The sequence below is a fragment of the Sebastes umbrosus genome, chromosome 5 (genome assembly GCF_015220745.1).
Source record: "Sebastes umbrosus isolate fSebUmb1 chromosome 5, fSebUmb1.pri, whole genome shotgun sequence".
Lineage (NCBI taxonomy): Eukaryota > Metazoa > Chordata > Actinopteri > Perciformes > Sebastidae > Sebastes > Sebastes umbrosus.
This window is the reverse complement of record NC_051273.1, coordinates 18,962,792-18,984,541: the sequence shown is the minus strand read 5'-3', so window position 1 is coordinate 18,984,541 and position 21,750 is coordinate 18,962,792. Positions and strand designations below refer to the sequence as shown.

The 21,750-nt window shown below is 40.5% G+C and overlaps 2 protein-coding genes and 1 long non-coding RNA gene across 4 annotated transcripts in view; 2 read left to right on the top strand and 1 right to left on the bottom strand.

Moving 5' to 3' along the window:
* Window positions 1-444: 444 nt before the first annotated feature.
* On the top strand, window positions 445-4,903 carry fpgt (fucose-1-phosphate guanylyltransferase). Its single transcript, XM_037769398.1, has 4 exons — window positions 445-664; window positions 1,100-1,267; window positions 1,375-1,467; window positions 2,633-4,903. The coding sequence occupies exons 1-4, from the start codon at window positions 592-594 to the stop codon at window positions 4,039-4,041; spliced, it is 1,743 nt and encodes a 580-aa protein (XP_037625326.1). The 5' UTR covers window positions 445-591; the 3' UTR covers window positions 4,042-4,903.
* A 343-nt stretch (window positions 4,904-5,246) lies between these two features.
* The window catches only part of tnni3k (TNNI3 interacting kinase), an 18,522-nt gene continuing 2,018 nt past the window's right edge, over window positions 5,247-21,750 (top strand). Inside the window, exons 1-24 of one of the 2 annotated variants that reach the window (XM_037769397.1) lie at window positions 5,247-5,593; window positions 6,913-7,021; window positions 7,192-7,277; window positions 7,522-7,619; window positions 8,063-8,173; window positions 8,294-8,392; window positions 8,485-8,623; window positions 8,725-8,869; window positions 8,969-9,073; window positions 9,674-9,765; window positions 9,870-10,019; window positions 10,110-10,193; window positions 10,268-10,324; window positions 11,866-11,958; window positions 12,047-12,104; window positions 12,196-12,390; window positions 13,235-13,339; window positions 13,432-13,484; window positions 15,893-15,945; window positions 16,963-17,095; window positions 17,954-18,063; window positions 19,672-19,731; window positions 19,813-19,985; window positions 21,392-21,471. In XM_037769397.1, coding sequence (XP_037625325.1) covers window positions 5,554-5,593; window positions 6,913-7,021; window positions 7,192-7,277; window positions 7,522-7,619; window positions 8,063-8,173; window positions 8,294-8,392; window positions 8,485-8,623; window positions 8,725-8,869; window positions 8,969-9,073; window positions 9,674-9,765; window positions 9,870-10,019; window positions 10,110-10,193; window positions 10,268-10,324; window positions 11,866-11,958; window positions 12,047-12,104; window positions 12,196-12,390; window positions 13,235-13,339; window positions 13,432-13,484; window positions 15,893-15,945; window positions 16,963-17,095; window positions 17,954-18,063; window positions 19,672-19,731; window positions 19,813-19,985; window positions 21,392-21,471 — 2,428 coding nt within the window. In that variant the 5' untranslated portion in view covers window positions 5,247-5,553. Of the gene's footprint in view, window positions 5,594-6,912; window positions 7,022-7,191; window positions 7,278-7,521; window positions 7,620-8,062; window positions 8,174-8,293; window positions 8,393-8,484; window positions 8,624-8,724; window positions 8,870-8,968; window positions 9,074-9,673; window positions 9,766-9,869; window positions 10,020-10,109; window positions 10,194-10,267; window positions 10,325-11,865; window positions 11,959-12,046; window positions 12,105-12,195; window positions 12,391-13,234; window positions 13,340-13,431; window positions 13,485-15,892; window positions 15,946-16,962; window positions 17,096-17,953; window positions 18,064-19,671; window positions 19,732-19,812; window positions 20,016-21,391; window positions 21,472-21,750 lie in introns of both variants that reach the window. The other variant, XM_037769396.1, reaches the window with a different exon arrangement.
* Window positions 7,200-15,280, bottom strand: LOC119488104. The gene is made up of 4 exons (XR_005206873.1): window positions 14,991-15,280; window positions 14,463-14,590; window positions 8,699-8,845; window positions 7,200-7,608 (listed from the first exon to the last, which is right to left on the bottom strand). It is a non-coding gene; the product is annotated as an uncharacterized LOC119488104 (long non-coding RNA).

Sequence of the window (21,750 nt, the reverse complement as noted above, 5' to 3'; positions counted from 1 at the left end):
CTATATAGATAGATAGATAGTAACTGTATTGATCCCGAGGGAAATTCAAGTTTCCAGCATCACAGTTCCATAGTGCAAAACATGTTAGTAAAAAGGCAGTAAAAAAGTTAGTAGTGCAAAGTACAAAAAAATATACCAGATATAAAAATACAAGGAGATGAAGAAATCTGTTAAAACTGAATATAGTGCAGGGTAACAGCTGTGATACACGACTATTAAAAACAATTGAATATAGTGCAGAAGAGACTGTTAAAAATGAGTATAGTGCACTGTTATAATGATTTGGCACTGTTGTAATGATTTGGGGCACTTTAATCAAATTGATATAATATTCCCTATCGCCTATATGTTTCCTATAAAAATGCTAAAATATCAACTGAATTATTGGCCATAATCTTTCTAAAATCCCATCTATCAATCATATATCCCTCCAGTTCAGCCCTCAGCCACCACGTCCTCCACTCAACGCCCGCCTAGAGTGTAAACAACTAACCACGTGACCCGGAAGAGAGAGACAGAACGCTTTGCTACAGACTACTACACGTTTATTAATACTGGATACACAACTAACGACCTTACTTAATCGACAGTATGAGTCAGGAGTGTATGATAAAGTTACAAACTGCAACAAGAGAGAAACTCAGAAGATTTAACTGTCTGAGAGGTGAGTTTATATCATTTCCTCCTCCTGTGTTCAGCTTAGAAAACATGCCTGTGTATGTGTATATACTGCGTGTGTGTATATATGTATACATTATATATATGTATATATAAATAGATTTTATTTTATTTTATTGTTTTCAATTTTATTTATTTTACTTGTGTATATTCTTTTTACTTACATATCTATTTTTTTGTAAATATGTTTTTTCTGTATCTGCACTGGATTATTTTATATTAATATTAGGTTTATTAAGTTTCTTTGTACCGAGAATGTTATTATTGGGGACGTTTGTGAATGTTTGTTCTGTTGTTTCAAAATGATAGAAAAAAACAATAAATATAATATTGAAAAAAAAAGAAAAAAAGAAACCATACCTGCATTGTTATTATTTATTCTAATGTGAAGTGGGTGGGTGTGCTGTTTCTGTGTCTGCAGCTCTGGAGGTGCAGCCCGGTGAGTTTTGGGATGTGGTGGTGGTGACAGCTGTGGATGAGAGCCAGAGAGAAGCTTATGAGCTGCAGATCAGAGACAAAGTGGAGAGGAAAGAGCTTCCCCTCGGAGTCCACTACCAGGTCTTCTCTGATCCGCCTGGGTCTAAAATAGGTGAGTGAGTCACACTGTTTCATTTCACTGTTGTTGCTGAGGGGCATCAACAAAGCACCACATTATTATTATTATTATTATTACTAATATGAGCTTGTGTTTTCCAGGGAATGGGGGCTCCACTCTGTTTGCTCTGCAGCAGCTCAGTGACATCTATGGGGAGGCTCTGAGCAGGCTGAGAGTCATCCTCATACATGCAGGTTTGACAATTCAGTGTTTTTTTGTTGTTGCTGTTTAAGTACATTTAAATAAAGTAGAAATAAAATATTTGTTTCACTGCTTTTCCTCCGAAGCATGCTAGGAGGGTTGCAACTGTTTTCACTATTCACTATTAATCTGCCAAATACTAATTGTTGAATAATCTATTGATGGTTTGGTCCACAAAATGTCAGAAAATAGTAAAATTTTACAGAGTCCAATTGTTTTCTGTTCAAAAACAAAGACATTACACACACACATACTGTATATATACATATATACAGTATATCACCATTCTAATAGAATAAGCAGCTATACTTTAAAGGTCCCATATTGTAAAAAGTAAGATTTTCATATCTTTTATATTATAAAGCAGGTTTGAGTGCTCTATAAATACTGTATAAGTATTGAAGTGCTCGATAATACGGAGAAATACACACAACTCGTTTTTAGAAATTGTGCGTTTGAAACAAGCCGTCAGGATTTCTGTCTATTTGTGATGTCACAAATCTACAATATTTAGACCATTACACAGTTTTAAATGTAAACATTCTAAATGTGCCCCAGTTTATTTCTTGTTGCAGTGTATGTGAATAACATAAGCTGACAGGAAGTAAACATGGACCCAAACTGTTTCCTAGCAACGCAATTCTGTTGAAATGCACTAAAACGGAGCGTTTCAGACAGAGAGTAAATACAGGTATATTCAGGCAGACAGTATGAGGAAAATAACGTTTTTTTTTTAACATTGCAGCATGCAAACATGTTCTAGTAGAAACACAAAATACAAGTATGAACCTGAAAATAAGCACGATATGGGACCTTTAATTAACTTTAAAATCACAAAAAATTGAAAAAGACAGAAATACATTCTTTCAATAATAAATGTGCCATATTCTGTAAATAAATACAGTGAACATACTTGCTTTAACACATGATGATACCAAAACATGTGAGTAGTTGAAATGTGTGACATCTTCCAAATTATTCTTTAAGGCTTTAAAAGAAAGTGTCTAAATCTGACTTTTCATTAAGACGATAAAAGTTAACTCATTATTTTTCCATCGCCATGTTATTCTAAAGTTTAGGGGGTTGATTGCAAATGCGCAGACATTTTAGATAATGCACATACTGCGTGTGACGTTTTCCCACATCTCATCCTTCCAGGAGGGCTGAGTCAGCGTCTGCCCAGCGCCAGCGCCCTGGGGAAGATCTTCACCGCTGTGCCGCTGGGTGACCCTCTCTACCAGATGCTGGAGCTCAAACTGGCCTTGTATGTAGATTTCCCGTCTCAGATGAAGCCTGGCGTACTGGTGACGTGTGCTGACGACATAGAGCTCTACAGTACTGCGGAGCATGAGAGTGTTCGGTTTGACAAACGTGGCTTTACAGCTTTAGCTCACCCCTCCCCGTTGTCCATTGGGACGACCCACGGAGTGTTTGTGTTGGATTCAAATGAAAAGTCCTCTAACTCTGAAATGGAGAACACTTCATGCCTGCGTTTTCTGCACAAGCCGAGCATCGACCAAATGCGAGACAGTGGAGCTGTTTGTAAAAGGCGAAGTGGTTGTTTTTCTCTCTCTGACACTGAGTTTGTCTACACAGACAGCACCTATTATGTCGACTTCGATACTGCAAAGTCTCTTCTGAATCTGCTGAAGGAGTTGGGTCCTCTGGACTGTGAGGTAGACGCATACGGGGACTTTCTCCAAGCACTGGGCCCCAGAGCGACTATAGATTACACCAGCAACACTGCGAATGTCACCAAAGAGGAGAGCAGTCTGGTGGAAATCCGCCAAAAGATCTTCCATCTTCTGAAAGGGACTCCCCTGAATGTCATCCTCCTGAACAACTCCAAGTTTTATCACATTGGAACCACTTCAGAGTACCTCTTTCACCTCACCGAGGACGTGGCGCTGAGGAGTGAGCTGGGCCTCCTGTCATCTGCCTTCAGCGTATTTATGAATGGAAACGCCTCCTCAGGACGCTGCGTTATGTACAGCGTCCTCGATCCCAGTTGCTCTGTGGGAGCTGGATCAGTGGTGGAGTACTCCAGACTGGGAGCAGGAGCCTCCGTCGGTGGGGGCTCCATCGTCAGCAGCTGCTGGGTCAGTGCAGGCCTCTCGGTGCCTGATGGCGTCTTCATGCATTCACTGTGTGTGAACTACAAGCACCAAATCAGGTTTGTAACCGTCGTCTTTGGGATTAATGACAACCTGAAGCGCAGCGTGGAGTCCCCTGCACACATGGAGGAGCTGAAGCTGTTTGGTTTCAGCCTGGCAGAGTGTCTGTCCCACTGGGGGCTGAAAAATGAAGTCCTGATGTTCTCCGGTGATTCATCCAGCTGTAGTTTGTGGAACGCTTGTTTGTTTCCTGTTTGCTCCGATCAGCTAAGCTCGTTCTCGCTGTCTCTGGAGATGCTGCAGGCCGCCCTGACTGGCTCTACATTCACCTTACCCAAAGACACAAAGCTGATGTCAATGCAAGAGGCCTTACAGTGTAAGAACCTGGAGGAGATGCTGAAGTTCAGGAAGGGACTATATGAAGACATCGTACAGAGAAAACACAACAAATGAAGCTATTAATTGAGATTATTACACAGTTTTGTTGAGTACTGCATTCTGATTGGTCAATCATGGTGTTCTACGGTCTGTTTTTTTTTTATAGCAGACCGTTGCTATGGACGCAGGTCTGATGTTGGACTCTGGCGGACCATTTTTGTGTCAAAGTAGGGATTTCTTAAGTAAGTAGGTGTGTGATAAGCAGGATAAAGTACAGCTAGCGGGTCATTGTTGTGAAAAAGAAAAAACATCAGGTCGATCCGCTTAGCATCAGGGTTTATTTCACAACAATGACCGGCTCGCTGTACATCATCCTTTACTTATGTGTCAGTCAGTTTAAAAAGGACCTATTATGCTTTTCTGCCTTTTTTGTTATAGTTTTTTGTGCATGTAACAGGTCTGCAAACTTACAAAGCTCAAAGTCCACGCCAAAAGGAGTTACTCTCCTCCACAGAAACACTGCTCCTGAACTGCCTGAAACGCCTTGCTTGAAGTCCCGCCTTTTCTTCCGTAACGTGGTGATGTCACCAAGTAACGTATTTGCATAACACCTGCCCAGCGGCTAGTTTGGTTGACCAATCACAATAGAGTGGGCCATCGGTATGACAAAAGTAAAGTGTTTTTTTGTACATTAAAGCATGTAAACATGTTCTAGTAGAAGCCCAAAATACAAATATGCACCTGAAAATAAGCATAATAGGTCCTCTTTAAATACGTGATAACATAGATTGAGTTATAAATCATTTATATATTGTGTGATCATTCTAATGATTTTCCAACAGTCAGGATTATGAGCTTTTGTCAGCAGTATGAAGATCTGATGTGGATTTTGTCATCTGATTTATTGTTGCATAACATTAAATAAAGTTTATTCTTATATTTTTTTGAGTTTTGTAAGTTTTTCTTATTGAAAATGTAACTTTCTGGTGTCTTTTAGAAGCAATTTACAGCACTGCTCTACATAGACATGTCCATTGTTTTATAACTGTGAGACAACAGGCACTTTCAACTTAAATTTCCCAACAGGCCTTTTTCACAGCAGACATTTTGGTCTCTGGTTAACTAATAACATTTTTAACTGCCACATTGCAGTAATTTATTATTAATAATAATGTTATTTAGTTCCACCTGTGTTGTATGTGTTTGATGCACATATTTTTACATATTTCTTACGTCTTATTTTTATTCTTATTTATTTATATTGCTTTATTTCCTGCTATGACACGTCAACATGTCTGCTGTGAAAAATTACAAATATATATTAAACATACATATATAATATATATAGAAATGTATACTGTACACACACACATACAGTACAGTCACACTGAAACACTCTTGCTGTCATTTGGAGGCAGATCAGTTGTCGTAGTTGTTAGGCTTTCCACTCAAAGGTGTTTATTTTTAGCCCACAGCCATGATCCCCCCTTTATCTGGACCTGTGCAATTGTGGCAGAGTGAGAGATTGTATTACTGCTTTACCAAAGTATACAGTAAACAATACAAGAGAGAAGAGAGACCTTATCAATGGGAAATTACAAATCAAGACCATCTCAGACGTGCACAGGTAATGGCTCGGTGTGTCTGTGATTGTGTGAGGAGGATATCATTAGATTCAGATGTGTCCACAGGACCGAGAACCAGGTTTGAATTGAAGAAGGAACGCCTGGAGGGGTGTTAACTGCTGGCTGCCATCACTCTCTATCACAAAGACTGTGACAACAATGTCGCACAAGCCTTTTTAAAACTGTTAAATGATATACAGTATACTAGTAGAGCTCAAATACAGTTGTTTTAAGTATATTTTGGAGGTAAATTTGAGTATTTCTGCATATGGGCAATAATAAAGCGATGGAAATTACATTATTAAATTGTTATCAGTAGTGGAATGTTACTCAAGTTCTCAAGTACTGTATTTAAATACAAATTTGAGGTACTTTACTTGAGTCTTTTCTTTTCATGCTACTTTATACTTCTACTCTGCTACATTTCAGAGGGAAATATTGTACTTTACTGCAATTATTTGATAGCTTTAGTTACTTGTTACTTTACAAATTAAGATTTTGCATAAAAAACATATGAAGAGCTGATAAAATATGATGTATTCATGTTATAAATTAAACTACTCAACAGTGTATACAAGTACAGCTGAATTTATTAGTCCATTAATCAATTGAAAAAACTAATTTGCAACTATTTTGATAATTAAGTGATTTTTCATGCAAACACATTTCATGGTTGCAGCTTCTCAAATGTGAAAATTTGCTGCTTTTCCTTTGAATTATTTAAAAAAAAAAAATTATAATTAAATTAATTAATAATAAAAATTAATTTAAAAATAAAAAAATATAAAATAAATAATAAAATAAATAAATAATAATAATAATAGATAATAAAATGAAATAATAGATCATTTTAATTTATTTTAAATAATGTTAAGGTTTGGATTGTTGGTTGGACAAAACAAAGCATTATCAGGGCTCTGGGTGATGTGACGGCACTTCTCACTATTTTCAGAATTTTTACGAACCAAATACTCAATCTATTAATCGAGAAATAATCATCATATTAATCCATAACGAAAACAATTATTAATTGCAGTCCTATCCAAAAAAGTAAAAAAATTTGCTCCACCTTAACCAACTATAGCAGTCAACTCTTGCTTTTACATTAATGCATGAGTAATGATATTATATGATATAATATATAGAATAGTAGAACACTCACATGGGCCATTTTTCTGCAGAGTAATTTCTGAATAATGAATAAAGAATGTAGGACTTTAACTTGTAACAGAGTATTTTTAAAATGTGGTATTAGTACTTCTGAATACTTCCTTCACCTCTGATTGTTATTATGTGTAACTGTGACGATGGGGCTGTGAAGATGAGTGGAAGAAGAAGGTGGGCGAGTCGTACTCTGTGATCATAGAGAAGTTGGAAGATGACCTCCAGCTCAAAGAAAGCGAGATTGCGAATCTCCAACTTGCTTTCAGGTGACAAAAACATTTTGCTTTTAAAACTGTAACTCAGTCACTGAATAAACTCCATTTAATTTATCAAGTATTACTTTTTATGTCTGTATTATCCTCGGTCGGATTACTTCTCTGTGATAGTTGGGTGTCATTTCTCACAAGCAGGTGATGTTGATTTTTTTGTGGCTCAGCTCTGATGAAGCGTTTCAGAAGGTGAACGTGAGCTACCGAACAGAGAAGGGGCTGTCGCTGCTGCATCTCTGCTGCGTATGTGGAGGTATGTGTGAGTGTATTAATAACTCCTCCACAAAATGTGGCAGTGGGAGGAAGGATTACTATGAACTGACTGACATTATTGTCTGAAGATGACCTCTCTGGTGTTGGTCACTGTAGATTGGAACTTAACTGTACATAAAGATGAAATATAAACAGTTAAAGTGGAGAAATAAATGTGATCTTTAGTGTCATTCACAATAAACATGCAGTTTTGTTGAGTGAAATATTTACGTATTGGTGACCAGGTAACAAGACCCATATCCGCACCCTGATGCTCAAAGGCCTGCGTCCTTCCAGACTGTCCAGGAACGGATTCACTGCACTCCACCTGGCTGCTTACAAGGTGACGACAATTAAAGAGCAATAAATACACAATTTAAATATTTTCATTATATGTTTCTAGGTACAATCTATGTCTTTGTCCAGCTTGTGTTGTTATGTGGTGAAGATCCTTCCTACCACATGGTGGAGTGCAAGCACCAGTGCTGGACGAAGTACTCAGATCTTTTTACTTTTAAGTAAAAGTAGCAGTACAACAGTGTAGAAATACTCTGTTACAAGTAAAAGTCCTGCATTCAAACTCCAAAAAGATTATCATCAAAATATACTCAAAGTACCAAAAGGTAAAAGTAGTAATTAAGCAGAGTGGCCCACTTCAGAATAATCTATATTATTGGATTATTATTATTATTAATGTATTAATGTGTGCATCACTTTAATGTTGCAGTAAAGGTGCAGCTGATTTGAATGACTTTATATATGTACTGTACATCCCCTGCACCACAGGATAATGGTGAGCTGCTGACTGCACTTCTCCACGGAGGGTCAGACGTGCAGCAGGTGGGCTATGGAGCCCTCACTGCCCTGCATGTCGCCACGCTGGCTGGGCACCATGAGGTGAGGAGCTGGGCTTTTTTTGTCTTCAATTACCGTGAGGAAAATTATAAACAGCTCTGGACTTTTCATTGCTTTTATAATACACATGATAATGTGCCATTCCCCCCACCTCCCCACCAGGCAGCAGATATACTCCTGCAGCATGGAGCTAATGTGAATGTTCAGGATGCTGTGTTTTTCACCCCACTGCATATTGCTTCTTATAACGGCCATGAGCAGGTAAAAGGCTCATATCAGTCATCTCTGCATTCTTAACTCAGAGAAATAAAACACTTCTCTCATCTGAATTTCCTCTCATCTCTGTCTTTCAGGTGGCTAAGCTGCTGCTAAAGTTTGGGGCAGATGTGAATTCAAATGGTGAGGTAGGTGACCGACCTCTGCATCTAGCTGCAGCCAAAGGTTTCCTCTGCATCATCAAGCTGCTGATGGGGGAAGGGAGCAAAGCTAACGGTGAGCCCTGAGCCTCCAAGAGTGGTTTCCTTTAAGATTTTCTTGAGTCAGTGTGGGAATTATTGTTTAATTCACCTTCACTTTTCTGTTCTTCTTTCCAGTAAATGCCCAGGACAACGAAGATCACGTTCCTCTCCACTTCTGCGCCCGCTTTGGTCACCAGGAGATTGTGCGTTTCCTCCTGCAGGGCAATTTTGATGTGCAGCCTCACTCTGTCAACATCTACGGGGACACACCATTACACTTGTAAATGATTTGCAGTGTCAGCATCCTTCTATACATTTTTTGGTTGACGACATGAAGAAGTGGAGATGAAGTGCTGTATTGACTGTTGTGTCTCATCAGGGCCTGCTATAATGGAAAATTTGAGACAGCAAAGGAGATTATACAGCTTTCTGGCACAGACAGTCTGTCAAAGGAGAACATATTCAGTGAGACGGCACTTCACAGGTATTGTTTCACAAGCTGTAATTATTTATAGTCTGCAAAACAGAAACACGGACATGCATGTTATTTGGCACAATTTCATTTATTCTTTGAAGGTGCTAAATACGGGATTGGGAGCATTTCTATTGCCTTTTATTGGCTCTCAACATGGCGACGGGGACCCGGGGACTCGCAGCTAACAGTGCCGCTAACAGTGCAAACAACTGCAAAAGTGCTGACAGAGATAAAAGTGTTTATCTGAGGCGGAACCGGAGGGTGGGGGCTACGCTTCCACGACAACACCGTCGGTCGGTACGGCGTTAGCAGTTGCAACCATCGTATGAGAGCAGTATAGAGCGGCGGCCGTGTGTGCTAGCCAGTGGGGCATGCTCACATGCACGAAAAGGCAGGCGCGGCCGGCCCGGCTATGTCAACAAAGCACGGAGAAGCTCAGATTACAACACACACAGAGGGAGAGCGCTCAGGCAGACATTGCTCCACTATATCGTTACATAGCAAATTGTTTTTTGATGCTTTATTAATGCTCTGGATATCAAATTTAGCACTTTTAACCTGTGATTCATGTTGCTCATGTTGCTAATGACTACATGTCTTGTGTCACAGTGCATGCACCTATGGTAAAGACCTGGAGATGGTCAAGTTCTTGTTGAGCCAGAATGCTTTGATCAACAATCAGGGCAGAGATGGACACACAGGTGACTCTCCTATAAAACTCCTCTAAACACGTGTGCAATTAGATTTGACCAGTTGTGTTTTAAATCATAATTGTGTAATAAATGTCCCTGACTACTCTATTCAGCGCTACACAGTGCCTGTTTTCATGGCCACATCCCTCTGGTGCAGTTCTTGTTGGACAGCGGGGCGGATATGAACCTGGTTGCCTGCGACCCCAGCAGGTCCAGTGGGGAGAAGGACGAGCAGACCTGCCTGATGTGGGCTTATGAAAAAGGTCTGTATGTACGATGACGAGCTGTCAGGAATGATCGAGTGACAACCAATATTACTGATCTTGTGTTTTTTGTTTTTTTTTAAACTTCAGGTCATGACGCGATTGTCACCTTACTGAAACACTACAAACGTGCAGATGACTCCCCCTGCAATGAGTACTCCCAGCCGGGAGGGGGTGAGTTATTATCTGGACTAAAAATGACACAAGTCCTTCCATTACTCTGTCTGAACATGTCATCTCTGTTCCAGATGGGTCCTACGTTTCTGTCCCATCTCCTCTGGGGAAGATCAAAAGCATGACTAAAGGTAGTGAGGTGGAGTGAAGCACAGCAGGTTTTCCCACATTTCACATCACTGTCAGCTGACATGACAGCACGCACCGTCTGTTGCCAAGGGAGGGGGCTTAGCTGCTGGTGATAACACCTGGCTGATGTCCTTACTACTAAAACTACAGATCAGTCTCTCTCTGTGTGATATTCATAATTAATATCTTAGAAACGATTAGTTGTCAACTATTAAATTAATCGCCAACTATTCTGATAATCGATAATCTTTGAGTTGTAGACAAAACAAGACATGTGAGGACGTCATCTCGGGCTTTGGGAAACACTGATCAACATTTTTCACAATTTTCTGAAATTTTTTAGCCCAAACAACGAATCCATTAATCGAGAAAATAATCAACAGATTAATCGAAATTAAAAAATGATTGTTAGTCGCAGACCTATTAGAAACTATTAATTTGAATTGGATGAAAACCATGTTTAAAACCTCTAAACATCGAGGGTTGAACATGAAAAAATACTTATGCCAACTGGCCTAAAGAGGGCGCTATAACAGTTACTTAAGGCATTGAAGGAGAATCATCTGTGGAGCAAGTTACAGTATTTTCACTATAGCTGTAGTTATTCAAATGTGGTGCACACGTCTTGCTTCTATTTACCAAAGACTGTATATAAGAAGCGGACTTAGTCATTGTGACGTCAACTATTAGTTTGTGGACTACCATTTTGAAGCCTCAAGTTTGGCATTTTGGCCGTCGCAATCTTGGTTATTTGCAACCAGTAGTTACACAAGATTGTGGAGCTAAGTATAACCGAACACTGAATGAAACATTTTTAGGCGACCAGAAAACTTAGAATTAACTTTAATGAACTGAAAACACATTGTGAAAGGGTTAAAGCTGTAAGACGAAAGGACAACGCCTGGTAGCGACCTGTCAATCACAAGGTAGCCACGCCCTAAAGCATACCCTGCTTTATGGTTTATTTGACTCTGAATGGGACCATAATTTACTAAATGAACATCATGCTGTATTGAAGAAGACTTGAAACTAGCGATTGAGACCATAAACTCATGTTTACAATGTTTACTGAGGTAATAAATCAAGTGAGAAGTAGGGTCATTATCTCATAGACTTCTATACAATCAGACTTCTTGTTGCAACCAGAGGAGTCGCCCCCTGTTGGCTATTGGAGAGAGTACAAGTTGCCCACTGCCATTTACACTGAAGACCCTGATGGCTCCATAACAATAAAACACTTCTTTTCCCATCTTCTCTTGGCAGAAAAAAAATAATATCTGTAGCTCCTTCAGATGAGGAATCTGCATTATGACGCAACTACTAACTGCTTTAAACATTGTTCCTTGGCATACATATATTTTGTCCATATTTCTACCCTAGATTTACACATTATACTCTGACCATTATCTGAGTATTATTTGATCTTAACTACACCATTTTATAAGAAGTTATCTTTCATTGTGGGGTAATGATGCATTAAACTCCAGTAAAACTCTCAATTGATGAGATAAAGTTTTCTCAAAATGTTGCTCTCTGTTTTCAGAGAAGGCAGAAGTTCTCCTGCTCAGGGCCAGCATCCCGTCTCATTTCCATCTTCAGCTGTCTGAGCTGGAGTTTAATGAAATTATTGGATCAGGTAACTCCGTTCATACGTTTTCTTTCCAATCAACGTGCTTCAGATAATCAGATAATATTACTGAGCATCAAATCTGTTTCACACTCAGGCTCCTTTGGAAGAGTCTACAAAGGCAAATGCAGAAACAAAGTTGTTGCCATAAAACGGTACTTCTCCACTTCTAAAGATGACATTTTGCATCCCATCTTTGGTGAAGGGAAAACTAATGAGTTCTTCAATATCCACTGTTGTTTGCAGCTATCGAGCCAACACGTACTGCTCTAAGTCAGACGTGGACATGTTCTGCAGAGAGGTCTCCATCCTCTGTCGCCTCAACCACCCCTGCATCATCCAGTTTATGGGGGCGTGTCTGGACGACCCCAGCCAGTTTGCCATCGTAACCCAGTACGTCTCTGGAGGCTCTCTGTTCTCTCTGTTACACGAGCAGAAGAGGTGAGGAAGTGTACATTGTACATTACAGTATGTTATACTGTCTGTAATAGGCCTCACCTACTGTAGTGCCCACTGACACACATACAGTAAGCTACTAAACTTAAGAACTTTCCTCTCATGTTTCCACTTCTAACTATTTTACACACTGACAACCACAGAAAGAGCAGCAGTATTTAACTATTTGCATGATTAAAGGTGCTAAAAACGGGATTGGGACCATTTCTATTGCCTCTCAACGGCTCTCAACATGGTGATAGCCATGTTGAGACCATGTTGATGGACACATTGCAGTATAATGCAGCCCAATACACCACAACAAACTACCACAGATGTCAAAAACTCCGAAAAAATGAACATTTTCACTATGTTATTATTAATTGCAGGGCCCTTGTATTGCAATGCATTCCACCATAAAGGTGTTTCTCATAAACTTCTGCTAAATCCAGCAAAGGAAGCTTAAAAACCCAAGTAGAAGTTCTGGTAAGGCCCATGCGGTCAGGTGTGATTACATCAGGTCCGTTTGATTCCTCATACACTTTGACAGTGACTAAATCCTGATGTTGAGTCCTAAAAAGAGCTCAAACTACCTTAAGGAGTTACTCAGTGTCTTACAAGGACATGTTTGCACAGCACAGCCGACTGTTTCAGGTCTCATTATCCTCCTTGGAGGCTCCCCCTCGGCCGGGATCATCATTGATCCAGATGAAGTGTTCCGCTAACTGTGTGGCCAGGTGCTGTCTTTATAGACCGTCCTATTGATCGGTGTAAAGTGCTGTGTGTGATTGGCAGGGACCATTGATCCGGCACTAAGTGGCTGCTGTTTTAATGATGTGTCAATGGACAGGCTTATCGACCTGCAGTCCAAGCTCATCATTGCCATCGACGTGGCCAAGGGCATGGAGTACCTGCACAACCTCACCCAGCCCATCATCCACAGGGACCTCAACAGGTGGGTGTCACAGTAGTAGCATATGCGGTGTGGTGGTATTGGCGGCCTGAGATAACTGTTATCATGACTAATAATACATGTGATCCTTCCAGCCACAATATTCTGCTGTATGAGGACGGACACGCGGTGGTGGCGGATTTCGGAGGTAAGAGACCTTTTGCGGTGTACAAGAAAATTAAAGCTGCTTAACCGTTTTTGGAAAGAATAAATAACTTTTACATTTATAAGAGAGAGATGTTGTTATGAGCAATAAACCTCACCCCCACTCACTTTAATCCACTCAGGAGTTTTGCTGCTACAGCCTCACTTGGTCTGGTATGATCAGTAGCTTATGGTGGCTAATGTTTTTTCAATAGAGATTATTGTATAATTGACATTACTGAGCCAGTTTATTTGCTTTAAAGGTGCAGTGTGTAGGATTTGGCAGCATCTAGCGTTGAGTTTGCAGATTGTGAACAACTGAAACTTCTTCCATGTACCAAGCGTGTAGGACAACTACGGTGGCGACGCAAAAGCGTGTAAACGCACATTGGACTCTAGAGCCAGTGTTTGGTTTGTCCGTTCTGGGCTACTGTAGAAACATGGCTCCATGAAGAGGACCTGCTCCCTATGTAAATATAAATGGCTCATTCCAAGGTAACAAAAACACAACGATTCTTATTCACAGGTGATTATACACTAAAGAAAACATACTTATGTAACCCAGTCCTTAATAAGTACACCTGAATCTAGGTTCGGAAGGAGCTACGGTTTGAGTGCAATAACCATAAACACGACAACACAAGTGAATTCAGTTAACTGCTACTTTAGTTTGCCTATGAGTAGCAAAACAAGTGCAACATTAACATGGATATGAAAAAAAACCTGAGCCATTCAAACCAAAGAAAATTGTCTTTTAAAGAAGCTTGGATTTGTTATCACCATTATAACACTTTAAGTACAGTATTTGTCCTTATGTGGGATTTCACCACAGTTTCAAGTAACTTCAAAGTCAGTGTCTGATGATCATAGGGAAAACTGGTCAAAGTCAACTTTGTTTGAGTTCAGATCAGATGGAGGTTTGATAAGTCAGAGTGCACTCTCTTAAGTATAATGCATGTTAAGGGGACTGGCACGATCATACCTAAAGGCAGATAGCTCATCCAGCTGTTTCAGTGGCGATGAATAGCCGGAGGGGTTCCTGAGGATCAAGCCGGGAGGCTCGTCATCTACTGGAGTCGTTGGATCTTCTTATTCATTAAAAGACCTGACCTGCATTTACAAACATTTGTAAGGGGAAGCTGCATTTAGGATTATAGTCTCTGTTCTGTGTTCCTTCACATTTCATAAATGTTTCTCTTATGTCGTACAACATAGATCCTAACAACATCAAATTTAGTGCTGACTGAATGCAAATGCATAAAATATTGAACATGGTTTCTTACTCTCTCTAGTGCAAATTCTCAAAAGATATTAGAATTATTTTCTTTTAACAAAATATGCTCAGCATATACTGACACAGTACAAATATCAGACATGAAAATAGAATTAAATTGTTTCAGCTTAGCCAATATTGGAGTATATTTAATGAGATAGATAGATAGATAGATAGATAGTAACTTTAACTGCTCGACTTCAATAACGTTTTGACTTATTTCCTACTGTTTCTCACCTTCTGTGAAGCTGAATGTTGTTACATGGAGCTACAACGTCTAGCTCTAAATGGCGCCTCGCATGAACTCTCTACTTCCTTCCGCCATGTTCAACTGCACTGCACAACTTCCGGTTAATTTGAATCAGGGATGGGAATATGTGAAACAAAAGATTTGACTAAGTTATAACAACTGTAGTGTCGAATAACATAAATAAAAGCATTAAGTTAAAACATATGGCAATAGTTCAGTTGTTTATAATATTGTTTATAATATTCATTTATATTTTAACCTTTTTGTTTTAGTCTGGCAGCCATGTTTCTGTTGGTTTCTCTTCTTCGTCTCTTCTGGCTCAGCTTAAAGCTGAAGTAGGCGAGATTGGAGCAAATATGATTAAAAAAAGTTATATTTATAAAACGGTCGCTATATCGTGACAGTAGTACATGAAACGGGTAACCTGAAAAAAAATCATGTGCCTCTGTGTCCTCTGGTGCTCCTAACGGCATCTGCAAGATTTCACTTACCGGAGGAAAACAAGCAGTAAGAGCTGATCTGAGGTCTGCTATCCATCTGCCGTCTATGAGAGCCGGCTGTCAATCACTCGCGAACTCCGACCAAAAGGTCAAACTAGGCAGCACTGATCAAATATAAATCAATATTATGTTACGTTAATGCCTATTTCTTGCCTCAAATGTTTTCAGAATCATTTGAGGCAAGAAGTTAATTTAAGCACAAATTCGCTCTTCTCATGATTTATAGATAAATGTGAATTGCGTTGCCATTTTTTTAAAAGTGGGTCCGCAGGAAAAAAAAGCAGTTTGGTAAACACTGGTCTAGATCAAAGTACAGCTAAACTTACCTGCCGGTGGATATACAGTAGGACATTGTTTGTTTCATTGCATGTCCTTCTCTTCCTCTACAGAATCTAGATTCCTACAATCTGTGGGTGAGGACAACATGACCAAGCAGCCGGGGGTCAGTGCCTTTTCCTCTTTTTGATTTATTTGATGACACACACACACAAAACCTTTTGGAGTGAGTTTTTCCTCGTTCTTTAGCCAGAAACGTTCACACCATCTGCAGCATCCATGGAAGAATGAGGCACTTTGTGTTATGCTGTTATTTTGCAGGAGATCAAGCCTGAGCTTGAGCTGCTGGCACCTGCCATCAATTACCCACCAGCTAAAGAAAAAAAAAAACTGCCTTCATGCAGATTTAGTCTGGATGTGCTGACTCATCACTACCCAGAGTGCTTGGCCTGCAGTTTGGTGTTAAGTGTGTTACATCTCTTGGGAACTGCCTGTTGTGAGGAACTACTTGCCCTTGCTGGGACGCAGTGTTTATGTCAGTAATTGGGCCTCAGAGTGTGTGTGTGTGTGTGTGTGTGAGTGATGGCCTAAAAACCAAAAAGTCTCTCCAAGGCAATAGAGATTCACTTACATTGAGAGCTGGCCTTCACCTGAAAAATGTTACTCAAAGAGACACGTACCGACCAGGAAGAGACTCAAAATGACCACAAAGAAGCATAAAACGTCTACAAAAAGACAGAAAAAGACTGCAAAGAGACTAAAAAAAACTGTAAGGAGATGCAAAGAGAGACACAGAGAGACTCAACAACTATGAAAAGAGGCAAAACAACCACAAATAGACACAAAATGACTACAAAGAGACACAAAACAACCACAAAGAGACACAAAATGACTACAAAGAGACACAAAAGAACCACAAAGAGACAGAAAATTACTACAAAGAGATAAAAGATGACTGCAAAGAGACACAAAACAACCACAAAGAGACACAAAATGACTACAAAGAGATACAAAATGACTACAAAGAGACAGCAAAACAACCACAAAGAGAGACAAAATGACTACAAAGAATCACAAAACAACGAAAAAGAGACACAAAATGATTACAAAGAGACGACATGTCTGTGCCCAGGGGCCCAATGTCTCATAATCCGTCCATGTGTCTCTGTGTGTGTTTGTCCAGAACCTGCGTTGGATGGCTCCTGAGGTGTTCACCCAGTGTACTCGCTACTCTGTGAAGGCAGACATGTTCAGCTACGCCCTCTGTCTGTGGGAGCTGCTCACTGGAGAAATTCCCTTCGCTCACTTGAAACCTGGTAACCTCTGACACCTTTTGACATGTCACAGCAGGAAAAGCACAAGGATGCATAATACGATTAGCACCAGATGCTTAAATTTCATTAGCCTCAATTTTAGTGGAGTTTCAGAGGATCCACCCAACACCACCTCAAAACCACAGATGTCAACATCATTGTGGCACTTGCAAGGAAAAGTCCGGGGGTGACCAAAGTCATTACGATACGTCGTCTGTCAACCACAGATGTCTCTACAAAATCTCTGGCGATCAATCTGTGTGTTCCAATACTACCATACTATTTAGTATGCCAGAGAAATATGTAGTATGTCCCAATCCATAGTATGTCAAATGCAGTATGCCAAAAATACCAGGATGTCCTACTACATCTGGTCGCATTTTGCAGTATGCATGACAGCATGCTATTCTGGCTATTCTGACCCACAATCCTCTGGATATATGAGTGAGAGGGTCAAAGTTAAAGGCGCAATGTTATGACGAAGTAGTATGTCCCAATTGTATGCATACTGCATGCAACAGTACATACTTTGTAAGGGCAGCTGCAGTATGTACTTAAAGTAAAAAGAAAAAGTATGAGATATTTAACGTAGACATTTCAGTCTGCACAAAAGTGGTGGAACAACGCTGACCTCTCTGTCCAGAGAGGTAGCATGACTACACAAATTTTACTCACTTTTTAAATTGTACAATGACAAAATGTATTGAAAACCCATATGTACTAATACAAAAAAAATAAAATATACACAAACACAGAACAAAAAGGCTGTCAGACAAACTTAGATCATTTTAAAATAAAATTAAGATAAATAATAATAACTTAATAATTAATAAATTAAAACTAAAGTTCTTCGGTCCACAGCTGCTGCAGCAGCAGACATGGCCTACCATCACATCCGGCCTCCGGTCGGCTACTCAATCCCCAAACTCATCTCTGCTCTTCTGATGAGAGGCTGGAACGCATGCCCAGAGGTAATGACACAACTTCACCTCTAATTTCATCTGAGCTCTGATTTTATAGTCACTTGAATAATTGTTCTCAGTTAATTTACAGTACAATTTATAGGCCTACCATGTAGTTAATATCCACTATATGCTGAATTGTCACGCGTCTACTCAACCAGGGATTGCTAAAATAATATCACCAACATCCTTTCATGTCATTAGCTCTTTAGACACACTGAGGCTCAGAGAGGCAACTGATGCTGAGTCAGCTGCTCAGTCTGCAAACGTGTGCAGCGTCCCCAGACGATACATTATTGCACGGCTGTTCACATTTAGGAGCACACACAACAGCCTGGATGATCCTCCCTCAGTGCTGCGATGCTCATTATTAGCCGGGCATGTTTTTGTTCTCGGCCTCATTAAGACACATTATGACACGGCCGAGCATGTTGGTGCACTTCTCCCTCTGTGGTCGCCTTGTCCCAGAACAACTTTGTCAAGATTAACAAGAGTGTGATCTTTAATAGGGACGTCACAAAGTTTCATGTGCACGCATCTCTCATGGTGCCTCGTCTGTACGGTACAACAGCTGCTATGGGGTTTAGAAGTGGGACACTCTGTTCTGTGTTTACAGGAACATGTATTTGTCACTGCTCTCGAATGTGTGACACCAACATAATCTTAATTGCAAAATGTTCTTAATTAGGCTTATGAAAATCACCACATACATGATAATAATAACTTTCTAGACCATTAAAGGTGCTCTATACGATATGCAGAGCGTTAATAAAGCAACAAACAGCTATTTGCTATGTAAAGATATAGAGGAGTAATGTCTACCTGTGCAGAGAATGAAGTCTCTCTCCCTCTGTGTGTATTATGTATTCAGAGTTTCTCCGTCCTTTGTTGACATATCCGGGCCGGCCGCACGTGCTTTTAGTGAATGTGAGTGTGCCCTACTGGTTAGCTCATGGCTGCCGCTGCGCATTGCTCTGGTACGACGGTTACAGCTGATAACGCCGTCCCGACCGATGGCGCCTTTGCGTAAGCATAGCGCCGTCCTTCCCCTTCCCACCAGGTTAACCTTGGCTATGTCAGGAGTGTTGCCTTTGTTTTCACTGTAAGCACCGTTAGCTACGAGCTGCCGACTCAGCTTTCGCCATGTTGAGAGCTGTGCGGAGGCAATAGAAATATGCCCAATCTCGTATTTAGCACCTTTAAATTGCAGTTTTTTTTTCTATAGAGCAGTAAATACTTGATTACTGACAAATAATATGTGAACAAAACAGTAGGGGAAAAGTAAAATGTTTTAAAAGTTTGTCATTAATTTGTACCGTGTTGTCCTAGTATTCCTGTGTTTCGTTGGCCCCGTGTATTAACGCAGCATGCACAGACAGACCTTGGCCCATATCTGAGGATGTGATGTATAATTGAACAGCGCCGGGGAGGCAGTGTTTGTTCTTTTACAGTGAGGCAGGAGATCTAAGGATGCTTTTGAAGCAGAGTTCACCGTTGCTTCATGTGTGGGTGGACTAAAATGAGAATACACGTGTGTCTGTCTGTTGTGGGAAATACATGATGTGTTTCATTGTTCAGCATTGAAGCAGAAATAAATTTGTTTTTTTCCATTTTCAGGACAGGCCCGACTTCTCTGAAGTGGTTACCAACCTGGAGGAATGCTTGTGCAACGCTGAGGTATATAATATCAGACACATATTCTAAATGTTATTAACACTGCAGTGTATGACATACAGTATGTTGTTGTTTGTGTGGCAGCTGATGTCTCCAGCCTCCAGTAACAGCAGTGGCTCCCTGTCTCCCTCCTCCTCCTCTGACTGTCTGCTGGCGCGAGGAGGACCCGGTCGGAGCCACGTGGCCGCCCTGCGTTCCCGCTTCGAGCTGGAGTACGCTCTCAACACTCGCGCCTACGCCTTCTGGACTAGTGAGAGGTTAGAGAACACAAGCACCTCCACAGACAGGTGAGGGTGGAGAGGGCGACAATTTCTTATGTAAGTAGCCGTGTAATAAGCGGGATAATGTACAGCTAGCGGGTCATTGTTGTGAAATAAATCCCTTCAGGGCACTTCACGTCAGGGAGCCGCATTGCCTTGCGTTCAATTAAGTTCAATTAAACGTTTTTGGTTTAAAGGTACAGTGTGTAGAGTTTGGCGGCATCTCGTGGTGTGGTTGCAAATTGCAACCAACTGAGTACCCTTCCACTCACTCCTCCCTTTCCAAGACTGCCGTAACGTGAGCCGCCGAGTGCAAAACCGTGGTAACGCCGTTAGCCTCGCTCAGAGGCCATCCTTGCCATAATAACATTACTTTAGGAGCAACGAAAGTCAGACGGCAGCTGACAGTACCACGGTTTCACAAGCCAGAGAAATACGGTGGCCTTCAGGTAACGTAAAAAAAACTCTCTCTAGAGCCAGTGTTTGGTTTGTCCATTTGGGCTACTGTAGAAACATGACGGAGCAACATGACGGATTCCCTACGTAGAAATAAAGGGCTCATTCTAAGGTAAATAAAAACACAACGATTCTTAGTTTCAGCTGATTATACATTAATGAAAATATAGTAGTTTCTGCTAATAGATCCCCCGAAATGTTACTCTCTGGTCCTTTAAATTTCTGCTAAAAGGAAACCCACAAACATGGTGTCTGGGCTCTAATTTGGACCGGCTTTGTAGAAACGACTCCCTCTGAACAATCGTTAATGCCAGTAACATGTAGACCAGTAAAGATACTTACTGCAACAGTGAGGAGTGGAGTTGCTCGGATACCAAACAGGAAACAAAGGAAAGCACATGCGATAAAACATGCATGGCATTCTGAGCGAGGAGGAAGGCCTCTGTTAGACGCCTCTGTACTCTGTGTGTGTCGGAGCCTGGTAACGGTCACTATGAACCCAGAAACAGGGAGGGGGGGGGGGGGGGGGGGGGGGGGGGGGGTTATTGTGGTGTGGCAATGACTTGTCAGTAAATCCCTGGTGCTCCATCAAAAGTTAGACAAGATCTTTCTTGGTGTTTACATCCCAAAATAAGTGTCAATTCATCCAGTTTAACTTTCACAGATCAAGAATATATTAAACAAAATGTTCAAATATCAAATGCTGAGCAACATGAACGTGCGTCTGCGGTCGCCCCGTCAAACCTGTCATCAATTTTGTATACTGGACTCCTGAAGAGAAAGTGAGAGCAGCCTGGTATTAGGTCGAACATTACATATTGAATTTCTCCTGCTTTTATGTGGCTCCATCTCATCTGTCTCTCTCCATGTAAATGAAGCTGTATATATTTCTGGACCAGTATTGTTTTGCAGTGGATTAATGAGTAAGGGCTGATTTTATTTTTCAGTGAGCGGCGTCGTGCGTCCGGAGGCCTTTCACTGGAGGAACTCAGGAGGAACATGCAGTTTTCTCCTATTGATCGAAATGGTTTGTTTGCAGAATACATGTATTATACAAGTATTATCTTCAAATGTGGTTTTGAATACTTGTTGCTATGCAATGTTGATATTTTCCAGTTATTTTTTTTACCTGATGTTATTGTTTATTTTATTCTCTATTCAATTTCTGTTTAATTTCAAGTTCATATATTGTACTTTCTACAATTATTATCTTTTTACAAAACAAACTACGAGCTTGGCTTTTAGGTAATACACAGTGATTTAAAAGATAAGGCTGGTGCTATTCTATATTTTCCTTATCGTCAAC